At 42.4% G+C, this 12,689-nt stretch overlaps 1 protein-coding gene across 4 annotated transcripts in view; it reads right to left on the bottom strand.

Annotated features, from left to right (window-relative positions):
• The window catches only part of LOC134469405 (dynein axonemal heavy chain 8-like), an 81,995-nt gene that overhangs the window by 28,493 nt on the left and 40,813 nt on the right, over positions 1-12,689 (bottom strand). For all 4 annotated transcript variants that reach the window (XM_063223635.1, XM_063223633.1, XM_063223631.1 and 1 more), the window contains 8 exons: positions 12,347-12,573; positions 11,833-11,951; positions 11,588-11,691; positions 10,627-10,803; positions 9,757-9,924; positions 8,205-8,420; positions 7,081-7,218; positions 6,641-6,768 (listed from right to left, as the gene is read on the bottom strand). In XM_063223635.1, the coding sequence (XP_063079705.1) occupies positions 6,641-6,768; positions 7,081-7,218; positions 8,205-8,420; positions 9,757-9,924; positions 10,627-10,803; positions 11,588-11,691; positions 11,833-11,951; positions 12,347-12,573 (1,277 nt within the window). The remainder of the gene's footprint in view (positions 1-6,640; positions 6,769-7,080; positions 7,219-8,204; positions 8,421-9,756; positions 9,925-10,626; positions 10,804-11,587; positions 11,692-11,832; positions 11,952-12,346; positions 12,574-12,689) is intronic.

Raw genomic sequence — 12,689 nt, 5'->3', positions numbered from 1 at the left:
AAATGTCCAGAACTCTGCTGCCAGGATCCTGATAGGCACTGGACCCTGGCAGTGCATCACCCCCATACACAAGCAGCTTCACTGGCTCCCCATCAAGTCACACATTACCTATAAAGTCCTCCTCCTAACCTTCAAGTCCCACCATGGTCTGGCACCCCATTACCTCACAGACCTCCTTCACCCCATGCCCCCTCAAGATCCCTGCAGTCCTATTCTTTGGAGCAATCTACCCAACCACAACCAGAGCGCCCCTTCACTGGCCATGTTTAAACAAAACCTGAAGACACTTCTTTTCCTGGAGGCTTATGGCGGTTAGTTCTAAAGATCAAATTTGGCAATAAGCAACCCAGTTTCGATGAGCAGCATAGTTGCAGTACCTTTTTTGACCATTTCCTGCACAGTGTACCTTTAAGTGTAACTGACTCACCAGGGCGCCACACACAATCCGATTTATGTAGCTATACGGCTGGGGGTCCATTGGATCTGATTTGCTGATACGCCCCTGCCTGCACACCTTGAGAAGTTTTTCTTTGTAGGTGCAGCCATGGAGGAGTCCCTTCTACAGAGTGGACTAGTGCAGCACTGCTACAATTAAGGTCAAAGCAAACCATTTCTTTAGAAAACTCAAGTTTAGGTCAGTCAGATTTTCATCTTTAGTCTTATGAGTCAACCCTTATGAAGATTTGAAATTACAGTAATATAAAGGATTAAGGTCCTATCAGTTTTTGTGGGGGCATATATAAGCCGTTAACCCATTAGATGTTTTTTTGGGCCCTGAGACCAAACGGGGCTGAGTTGGGAGTGCACCCTATCAACTCGTTATGGCCCAGGGTATAGACTAACAGGAAATCGTAATGAAAAAAAGTAAGCAAAACACATCCTGAGGGGTATACGTAGCTCCCGGCCTATTCCACAAGCACATTAACGCGCACACACACTCACACGCTGACACACGCACACATTCCTACACGATACCTTGCAACTTTGGGTGTTTTGAAAGGCGTGCGCTGTATAAAACAAACATATTATTATTATTATAATGAATAATAATAATAATAATGATAATAATGATAATATTATTATTATTATTATTATTATTATTATTATTTTCATTTCCTTCTGTCTGGCACAGAAACACAGCCACTGCCACACCAACATGGTGAGTGTAGGAACATGTGAATATAGAAACTACCACTTTCACATAGCTGTGTTATATCACATATATAATACAGTATATATACGCTACAATGGTGGGGAACCTTTGTCTCTAGGGTTGTCCTTGCGGCCTTCTTATCCGGCCCCCAATGTAATATTAATCTCATGTCATTTCACATGGAATATGATGTGCTTTGTAAATTTACAATACAATTAGGTTATATTTTCAGGGGAACTAGGAAAGCTGGGTCAATATAGGCCTAAAGTGGAGGGGTTAATCCTGGTTTGTGTTCATAGTACGGACCTTGGAGAACTTGAAAATGAAATTGTATGTGGGTCTCGAATGAAAACGGCTCCCCACCCCTGCTCTATAACCTAGTAAGGCAGCTGGAAGTTCCATATGCCCCCCGCCTCCACGTTGAGCACCTGCCCCCCAAAATGTCTGTGCACACCACTGGATTGTAAAGTGTAGTACACCCTCAACAACATCATGGTTAAAAAAAAGTAACTTTATCCTCTCCAAACACCCTGAATGTATGAAAAAAAGTGTAGTCTCTGCTTCATCCAATAGGCCTTTGTCAACATCAAATTTGGGTGTTTATGTAAATTAGTTTACATTACACTTTGTTAGTACATTACACTTTGTTAAGATATTGAAACATAATATTTAAGAAAACTTGTAATAAAAATCCTGTATTTTAATGTAAATAATTAACTGGGAAAATGGTGTGGTGAGGCATAGAAGTTTTATTTGTTTTACCCAATCTACTAGTGTTTTCTCGCTTGAGAAAAACACTACTTTTTTAATGAAAAGTGTGTGAAAATGGGGGCCTGAACTAAATTATGTGTTAAATCTGTGTAAAGGGCCCTTTGAACTATCTAAGAATTTAGTATAACAACTTTTCCAAAACAAATATTTACCTCACACTTATTTTTATTTTCAATTTATGAAGATATTAGCAAATTTGCCTAGGCGTTTTTAGTGTAATAGTGTCCACTTTTCAAGACCCAAAATTACTGCATTGATGACTTTTGAAAATTGTAAAACATTGCTTTTCTGACTCTTTAGGGTCTAAGGATTCCAAAAATATAAAGTTTTACAAATCCCCATGAAAATTGAACGAACGCATAGCTCTCAACGTAGTGTACCTGACTACACTTGCGATGACTTTGTGCTGTCAAATTGAAATCCCTATAGGCTACTCTGCGCTGTTGACACTTGCACTGTAGCTTGTGTCATGGGGTAATTTCGGAGCCTGTAATATTTTGATTCTTATGTGCAGCGTGGAAAAGGTAGCGATTATCTATCAAGTGGTTTGATGTTGTAGTGAATATACAAGTGTTGTTCTGCCGATGAGCAGAAACCTCTGCTGAAATTGCGGTAGGCTCTATGTAGTAGCTTGGCTACCGCGGTCACACATCATGAACACAAATATTTGCGTCGTGTGTTTCAAAGCCTGACAGTCAATGCTTTCGCATGGCTGGGCTATAGTTGTATGGAAGATTTAAGTAGGCCTACCACAAGTCCAACTATTATACAACTGCCATGGCCAAATCAAATGATAAACTGTCTTGAAATGCGCCTGTATTCATATCAGATGAACCAGCTGCCGAGCGCAGACTTGTAGCTTACATCTCCTGATAAAATGCTTTCTAAAGGTTATCAAATATAGACAAATCGATAATGGGAAAAACACCACATTTTGTCTGACATGTTATTAGTTGTATTTAAGCTGTAGAGATTGTCTGATTGCTTGTGTTAAGGCGAGACACTAAAGGTGAATAGGCTAAAAAAATTAACTTGTACATATCACCATGAAACTTTTCCAGTGGATTACTCATACATATAGGAGAAAAAAATGTATTGGAAGTTTTCTGAAATCTTATATTTAAATATGGTAATTAGGCTATGTCTAATTAATTATGCGCTAATTTGCATATATATTCAAAAGTGTAAAACTTGACATGTGGAAGAGCCAGACTCAAAATTCTTTTTTCATTGTGTTATTACAGCAATTTAAAAGATTTTGTCACAGGGGTTTATGGATATCTCCTTTAGTTTTGCAGAAAATCTGAAAATGCTGCTATTAGCCCTGAAAATGTGATTTTTCGCCTCATTTTAAGAGGAAAAGTCCTATAAATCAGGATTAAAATAATATAATAACACAATCCTGTGACAGAATCTTCCAAATATAGTCAGGAATAGGACTGGAAAGTTTGGTGTATGTCAGTCATACAGAAGTGGAGTTTTAGGCCTTTGAGTGTGAGGAAAACCTCATTTTGAGAAAATGGCCGTTAAAGATTTGTATGGCAAAAATCCATAGATTTCTGGTAAAAGCCACAACGTACATAAAAAAATGGCATTAGGATGAATGTAGGATGAATATATGCATGTATTACACTAAAACTGATAACTCTATTACATTTAAAACAGGTGAATATTTTTATTTTATCATTAATGGTATCAACATGGCATGTACAGTGCCATCATCAGTGGTCTGGCTTTCGAGGTTGCAATCCTGTACCCCGTATTTCTTCCAACCATTCACTACACCAATGAGTGAAATGACCTATTTCTAGGCCATATTTGTGCACTTGAAGCATACTATTTCACTTACCAACTGGTGAAGTGAATGGCTGGTCCTCCAATTTGCATATAGCCTACCAATATGTTAGAATAGGCCTTAACAGGCCTCAGAAACTTCCAGGTTAAAAATCACAAACTGTGGAGTAGGTCCATGGATGTTATAGCATCAGAGGTTCATTTTGACCTCTCTAAACATGTATTACTGGCCATAATATTTCCAAAAGATCACACAAAAGGGTCCTTAATATTGAGAATGAATAGGCTGAAATTGAATATAGCTCATCTACTTGACAGAACAGCTATAGGCCTATCGCTACAATAGCCGCACAGTCTGGTATAGGCCTACTTATTTGTGACAGCAAGTAGTTATAAACCATGTTTATTTTTAATCATGATTAGGCCTATGGTTTTAGTAGGCCTATAGGCCCTAGGCCTAATTATTATTTAGTTTTTGGTTATGTTAAGGTTGGCTTATGCTTCGGCCTATGGACAAACAGAATGTTTCCTGCTAGGCTACCCTTAAAGACAGGATTATTTTACTATACTTGTAATGGTGTAATGGTCTTTATTTGCTAGATGCCAGTGATTGGCAACAGCCCACATGACAGGCTACAACTAAATTGGGACACTTCTCTGTTTGTTCATGAAAGGGCCTCCTCTGCCTGTGCACACCACTGGGCCAATGAATAAAGCTCTACTTTTGTTTGTTTCTTTGTTTTTACTTCACTTAAAATATATAGCAGGGTGTATTTTATTGCCCATGCTTAATTGTTTTCATATATCCACTGTAGGCTACTGACTTTGGGAAGTGAGCATGTTGCAGGATGACAAGCAGCCTCCCTGCTTTGCAATGCGTGGTGGTCAACTACCTCATCCAAAGATAGTCTGTTTACACAAGCCCCTTTCCATAATGTTGAAGGAAGTAATCTTTTCTGTGCCAATGGAGTCAATTATAGACTAATAATCAATATCCAACAACCTAAGAAAATACTGGTCTATTGGAAGAAAAATATCACAGAGTTAGAGTCGCCAGGCTGGTTTCACCTCGGAACAACCTCGGCATGTTTACCTGTGCACTTCACTCGAAAACAAGCTACAAGAGTGGTTATTAGGCTATGTGAGTCAATTGTGAGCTACATCGCACAACACGTTAAATAAACAGTACAATGAGTACCAATTCGTTGATTATTCAATTCAAACGCGCACTGACAGAAATTTCGTTGTGGTGCAAGGAGAGAGGGTAACCTCACTGTAGGCAACGCATTGCAAACGCGAGCCCAACGAATGCCGACAGCGTACCGAATAATTCACTTTGAAACATATATTGTCGTTTGCTTTATTGTTTACCCGTGCTTTCTGTTACATGTAAGCACGGGCTCTTGTCATTTCAATTCGTCTCGAAGAAGTGGAGACACGAAGTGCTCCGTTGGATACTCCTCACTCCAAAATAATCCACTGCAGCCGAGAGTGACACGTGACTGATTAGAACCAATCACAGTGCCGAATCTCCCATTCCGGCCAATCGGATTTCGTTTCAACCTTCTCTTCCTGCTTTTTTCGCCTTGTCTAAATCAATGATTGGTGGTTGACACAGCGGAAATATCCTTATTTGGAATACATGACTGTATGCGGGAAGACTCAAGCTTTCCAACGAGACCTCGGAAGGCATATAAAACCCAACGGTTGCAAATAAACACTGTGCGTAACAAGAGGAAAAACATGACAAATCAAGCTAAAAATCACAAGCGCAAGTCTACCAAATGTAATAAAATAACTATCTAATACTGTTTTTTAGACGTTTTCTTCACACCAGTGTGAAAGACAACAAGTTAAGGATGCAAACTAGCCCAAAATCTCAGATTTGACCAAGGCATGAAAAAACGATGATTTCACCTGCCGTGTCTCGCCTTAATGGAAGGAAAACGTTGTTGGTCCACAGCTATTTTTTAACTGAACAGCTGTTCGCAGCAATGCAGCGTCAACTGGCATATCTCGTAATAATTCAAAAATATCTAAAAATAATTAAATACAAACATATGCTTTTGTTCATGACAAAAGACAGAAAAGTGTCTGTATTTGTTGTATTTATTGTATTTTAGCTTTAGAAGTTGACGGACGGCTTGTATTTATCACAGCGTGAGTGAGTGAATTCAGTTGCCACACCATGCGCTTAGAACGTATGTCTACCCATAAATAATGAATGCCATTAATTTTTACAACGTGTTAATGCGCCTTGTAATTAATTAATCGAATTAACGCGTTAAAATGACAGCCCTATTCATTTTCATTCGAGAGGGTTGTAGCTTTCATATGAGTGACTTCTGAAGCCAAGTGATTAATTGAAAGTCAGGTTATTAGCTGTTATTCCAAACAGATGGGTAGGCGACAACTCTTTTGGAGGCGAGTGTAGTCTTTGTGCTTACAGCTGGCTGGAAAAGAAATGTATTACGCTAGGGACACATAGCAGGTGAAATGAGCAGAGCGAAGAGGCGAAACTCAGTGTTCCATTCTGACAGCTCAACCGTCATCAGGTCGTTGCGGCGAATGAAATGGAATGAAACAGTCATGTTGAATCTGATTGGCCGCCGCAGGCGAAATTCGCTCCTCCTTTCCATGATATTAAATTTGAATAATTTCGCTTCGTGTCGATCCTGTTCACTTGCCTTCGCCTCCCTCATAGGAATAAATGGCGAAGTTTGCTTTGCTTGGCCAAATTTGCGTCTGTGTCCCTACCGTCAGATTGAAGGTTTTAGATTTTTACTTGTCATGGTACATACATTACACAGAAGATATTACTGACACACAAAGAATGAAAAACAATTGTTAGCTGCTGTATTATTGCTGTTGGAGAGACGAGTTACACTAATTTCAGTGCTCATACAGATGAAAAAGACCTGCCTGTTAATCTGTGACTTAAACTCTTTGCTTTGCTCTGTCCAGCGGACCTTCTCTCCACTAAGTCCGTCAATCAGAGCGGAGGCTGCCAGCATCTTGCTCTTGCACAGTGCTGCATCATCCAGCAGGTCCTAAAAAGCATCAACAGTGTTTCTGATAGCTTACCTACGAACACAGATCTGACCCTGCAACATACTGTACACTACATACACCAATCAGTAAAGTTTCCTTGGTCTCTAAAGACATGGAGTTTTTTTCAACAAACCTAGACTCTTTATGCAGATGGGCCCACCAGCGAGCATTCACTATTTTCGGAAAAGGGTGAGGTATAAATGCAATTTTGTTGTGTGCAGTATGCAGTGATCACCGGAGTGCTGTGGCACAATGACAATGGGAAAAAGGTAGATATGGGCTGAGAGGAGAGGAGAGGAGAGGAGGCCTACCTGCTTCTCCGTCATGGCAGCGTCGAACTTGGCCTGCACCTTATCCAGTTCAGCCTGTTTCTCGTCCAGCTGGGACTGGGCTTTGGCCAACTCTGCGTTGGCCACCGTCAACCGGCCCTCTTGGATCACCAGGTTAGCCTAAACACACACACACACACACACACACACACACACACACACACACACACACAATCAGTGGATTTCAGTGCCAGGTCAAGTAGAAAGTCCATGATTATGGGAAGACAGTCTTAGCCTCTCTGTGCAGATGATCATGGGCCCACAGCCACATTCACTACCTGCTGAAAAAGAGACTCAACCACATCCAGGGTATATACACCAATCTTGAAGTCAAATGTACTACCATTTAATACCCTTTTTCACTACCTTTAGATTTTTTTTACAACCATCACGACACTCCGTTGTGAGTCTTAACAAGACATCTTTTGTAATTTCTACCTCCTTAACATTACATTACACTTTAATTTTTTGCAAAGACGCACGAAAGGAAGCAGTGCGGCGGGACGGTACCATGCAGGGTACCTGAGTGATGGAGGAGGATGGGGGAGAGCACTGGTAAATTACTCCCCCCATCAACCTGGCAGGTTGGCAACCTCACGCCCTAACCACATAGGCCTACCCATGATTGCCCTCAGATACAGAATCAATATTTTTTTTTTTGTCAAAATGTTACAACAACAAAAAATAATACCTTTTGAGCAAATTTACAATTTTTAAGGCCATTAAATTTTGGCTTTCTAATTTATCACCTTTTAATACTTTTTAAAACCCTGCATACACCCTGACATCATTATAACAACACTGCTATGACATGACTGAAAGACTTGAGTAATAGATTAACACTTTGACATTACAACAGAGGCTCTGCTGTATTCTTTTTTTTAAAGTATGTTTTGAGCCTTTTTCGCTGTTTATTATTACAGGACAGTTTGAGAGTAGACAGAAAATGATTGGGAGAGAGAGATGGGGCAGGGCCAGGAAATAACCCCGGCCGGACTCGAACCGAGGTCCCCGTGGGCATGCAAGCCCAAATTTAGCGCGCTGCACCACAGCGCCCCGGCTCTGCTGTATTCAAAGTGTAACTGGTGCTTGAGCTCATACGATACCTTCAGAGGCAGAACCTCCTTGTTGATGTCAAAGAAGGTGGCCATGGCCTTGGTCCAGGACAGGAGGCCTGCCACGTTACCGCAGACCTTCTTGGCATTCTCCAGGTTGTAGTCCTCCATGTCGAAGTAAGGCGTCAGCAGCTCCACCATCTCCTCGTTGATGGTGTCTTTGGGGAACTGCTGCAGCGAGCCCAGGAAACCGCTGGCACTCATCAGCTGTCAAACAAGGGGAATAAAGCCTTGCTCACTTCACACACGTTGCTGCTAGTTACTCACTCAGCCAGTTAAGTCAATAGAATGTCTTGTGTGTCCCAGCGAGACGAGGAGGGGAGTAGGCGAGGAGAGTACAAGCGATGCGATGTGGGTGGATCCCGAGTTGAAAATATTTGAGAGAGGCGAGTAAGCGAGTAACCAATTGGAATGCAGAGTTCGGTACTTCTCGCCTGTGACTGCCAATGCACACGTTTAGCAAACGTTCCATGAGCGAGTGGCTAGTAGGCGAATGAGCGAATAGCGAGTAACTAGTAGCAACGTGTGTGAACGAAGCTTAAGGTTAACTTGAACCAGTGGTGGAGATTAAGGGGGCATTGCGGGGTCTAAGAAACCCTAAGCCTGAGCACTAGGGGCCTAGCCTGACAAGCCAGACCATTCAATTTGAATTAGTAATTCACGAATAGTCTGATTACGCTTCTGTGGGGAGGGTTTTCAGTCGACCACCAGACGGGCGGTGTTACCGGCCAATAAGCGAACGCACTTGGGAGCATAATAACATACGTCATGAACGTCAACTGTCAGCAATTGGTCAGAGCTAATTTCAAACCAGAGCTCAGAGAATCAATTTTGGATTTCTGGTATTTACTGTATACTGCAGCTGGGGTCGCCGGCGACCCTATTGACTTGCTGAAAATGCTTAACTACATCATAACAACATTGCTATATGACATTACAGAGAGCCATAGTGCTGCCGCGCTAAGGGGTTAACATCTCCTGCGCAACTCCACAACTGCCTTAAAGTTCACACATACTTGAAATACAGGAGTCCTAGCTGTGAAAACATATGTTTGCCAGGTTTCTAACATATTTCAGACCCATCTTTTAGTATTTCTCCTGTAATTTCAGACCTCCAGCTACTTAAAATGTTGACAGCTATGGTAAAGGTATGACATTACATTGTAATAACACTATTCCCTCGATCCTTAGGATGGCACTATTCCGGACAAGTAGAACTACACCGTTTTCCTGTGCTAGTAGGCTAGGTCTTGACTTTATGAAATTAGGCTATGTTACGACAGCTTCCAGTGTAATCTTTTTTAGGACTATCATTATTGTCTTTGAGTGCGTGTACTTGTGTGCACTTTCTCATATGAACCCCGGACAATTGGCGCCGCACGGCAGCCTCCAGAGCTGGTGTGTGAATGTGGGAATGCGTATGGGTGTATGTGGATTTGGAAAGCGCTTTGAGACAACTTCATATAGTGGTGATACTGCACTATTTAAATACATGTTGTATTGTATTGTATTGTATTGTACTGTATTGTATTGTATGATGTACCTTCAGAGCCTCTGTCCATGAGGGCTTGTGACATGGCCTGTCAGGGTCCATGGTGATGGTGTCAACCTTCTTGCGGAACAGAAGCAAACAGCAGTCCATGATGCGCATGATGAGGTGAGGCGGTTTGGCCAGCTTCCTCACGGTGGCGACATCAGCTGCTTTAATAGTCTGCACGGGGCAAAGCCACTCGGTTAGACGCTGAACTCTTCTACCCACAAACATGATTACCGTACTCAGAATCCAGTCCAGTTGGAGTGCTTCCTGGAACGGCTAGTTCTTAGTAAAGATGGTGCTCTTTGGCGACAGGCTTAGTTGATTTTAAAAGTTGAGAAATACCAAGGCACTCACCTTCTTTGTATTTAAAATGCCTTTATTTTGTTGCTATGCCCAACAAAATAAAGGCATTTTAACTACAAAGAAGATGAGTGCCTTGCTATTCCTCAACTTTTAAAATGATTACCGTACTGTTTAAATTCACACCATCCTGCACAGCTGTGTATGCTATTATGCCTACTGTAACTAAGTTAATAGTTAACGCAAACAAACTGGATTCAACTGGTATAACGGCATTTACATGACACATGAGAAGGTTGCGTATTGCTATTTGTGCATGCTGATTTTTATTGCACAAACGCGTTTCGGCGTGTGCCTTCCTCACTGTGGCACACGCCGAAACGCGTCTGTGCAATAAAAACCATTGCTATGCAGGGTGCCGCCTCCTTCTTGAAACATTCAATTTGACATTTGGGCCAGCACCCTCAGAGATTTAATAATTCAGAGTGACGCCTGCTCCAAGAAGAATATTGCATGCTGATTTTACCTGTTAATGTGATGTATAAGTTACTCATTTTAATGCAATCTGAGACTCACATTCAAGGCGTTCTCGGCCTCCTCCAAGGCCGGCTTGGCAGCCTCCAGCTTGACCTCCGCAAAGGCCTTCTCCTTCTCAATGCCCTCCACGATCTTCAGGGCCTTATCCTTCACCACCTGCACCTCGTTCTTCACCACCGAGGCAGCCTCCGCACTCACCGTCACCTCCGCCAGCACCTGGCAGCGGTACACACACACACACATGCAGTGTCATGTGCCGTGGAGGCATCAGCTATTCATTTGTGGGATTTTTCTTAAAGATTCTGGTTTTTTTTTGGTCTTTAATGACTTCACTGATGACAAGACAGTGTGAGAGGTGGACAGGAAGCCAATGGGGAGAGAGACGGGGAGGGGTTGGCAAACGACCCGGGCCGGGCATCGAACCTGGGTCGTCCACATGGCAGACGAGTGCCCTACCGGTTGGCCACGGCAGGGCCTTGTGGGATTTTTCTTATAGTTGAATTGAATGTTGAATTTTATAGTCTGTTGTGTGCTCTATTCTATTCTACTCTACTCAGTTATTGGTGTATTGGGACAGTGGTGAGTAGATCAGTAGTGGTGGCCGGGGCCGGGCCGTGGCAGGTGTTGAAGAGCTGCATACAGCAGTGATTCTTAACTGGTGGGTCAGGACCCAAAAGTGGGTCGCGGAGGGGTCCTGGGTGGTCGCGGAGCTGTGTCAAAATGTATTAATTCAGTTACAAAATTGACACAAGATGTAGTATAGAATAAATGACAGTGTCTGTGATGTGATGCCAAAGAGAGAGTGAAACATGGATATTTCTCCTCTACACTACTGATTCTCCTCTGCATATTATCAAATGCATGCCATGGTTATATTTTTTATATTATTTTGAAGATTCTGAGTCGGACGGTGCGACAGGAAGTTGGGTCACAGTGTAATGACCATAGAAGATTGTGGGTCCCAAGACTATTCCAATTAAGAACCACTGGCATACAGTACCTTGTCTGCCTTGACAGAGGCCACAGCCAGCTCCTTCTCCTTCACCACCAGGTCTTTGGAGAGCTGGGCCACCGACTCACTGGCCTCCATCAGTTTGGACAGACCTAGCAAGGTAAAAACACAAGAATTTCTCTACAATGACCAGGATGACACATTTGACATACAGTCACCTAAACCAAAAAGGCTAAACCTTAAACCTAAGAAGTGCTCGGATGAATTGTGGTGAGAAGGAAGGCAGTACGTACCAACATTCATGCGCTCCGCCAGAGTGTTGATGAAAGAGTGCTTTTCTGTATAGAGTGTCTTATAGCCATTAATGAAGGACAGGTAGGATTTAGGAGTCACGTGTGTTCTTCTTCGGAATCTGAAACAAACAAAAATATCAATATGAATAAGTATTAACAACATATGACTCATCAGTTCTCATGCAGACACATTTATTTATTAATTTATTCATTGACAAAATATTATGCTATAACATGAATGTGGAGAGTGATGTGGAGTTAAAATGACTGTCTGGAACAACAGCACACGCGGTTGCTCAAGTTGGGTCTCCTAACGGGGCATTGTCCACTTCTTCTTCTCTTTTTGAGAACGTGCGCTACCGCCATCTAAAGCGCTAAGGGGACTCCATTTGTTCTCAACCTCAGGACTCCGAAGGTCTCCTAACCAAAGGTATCCTACGTATTCACCCGACATAAAGTGGATACCGGAAAAGAACAGGCCTCTCTCATATACGATTCTCTGACTAAAGCCTACCTTTCAAAGTAGTTGTCGCAGGTCACAGACACCTTGTCATGGTAGATGCCCATGGTCTTGACCACGGCTTGCTTGACGTCATGTGAGCAGGTCATGGGGAACTCGGCCATGAAGTAGTGAGACACGGCCACCAGGGCCTCGCTAGGCCAGGGCGTGAACCAGTCCATCGTGCAGCCGGAGATCAGACCCGGGAACTTTAGCGAGCGCCCACGGAACTTCTCACCCACCTGGAACCAGGAATCCCACAGTATGTTTAGTTCTCCTCAGCTTTTCAAGAACACACTGTCTTGTTTTTTGTTTTTTTTTTAAAAACCCATTTTAGCCTTTTTGGGAAAATGTGCCC

This window comes from Engraulis encrasicolus, chromosome 18 (genome assembly GCF_034702125.1).
Source record: "Engraulis encrasicolus isolate BLACKSEA-1 chromosome 18, IST_EnEncr_1.0, whole genome shotgun sequence".
Classification (NCBI taxonomy): Eukaryota; Metazoa; Chordata; class Actinopteri; order Clupeiformes; family Engraulidae; genus Engraulis; species Engraulis encrasicolus.
This window is presented reverse-complemented; position numbering and strand designations above follow the sequence as displayed.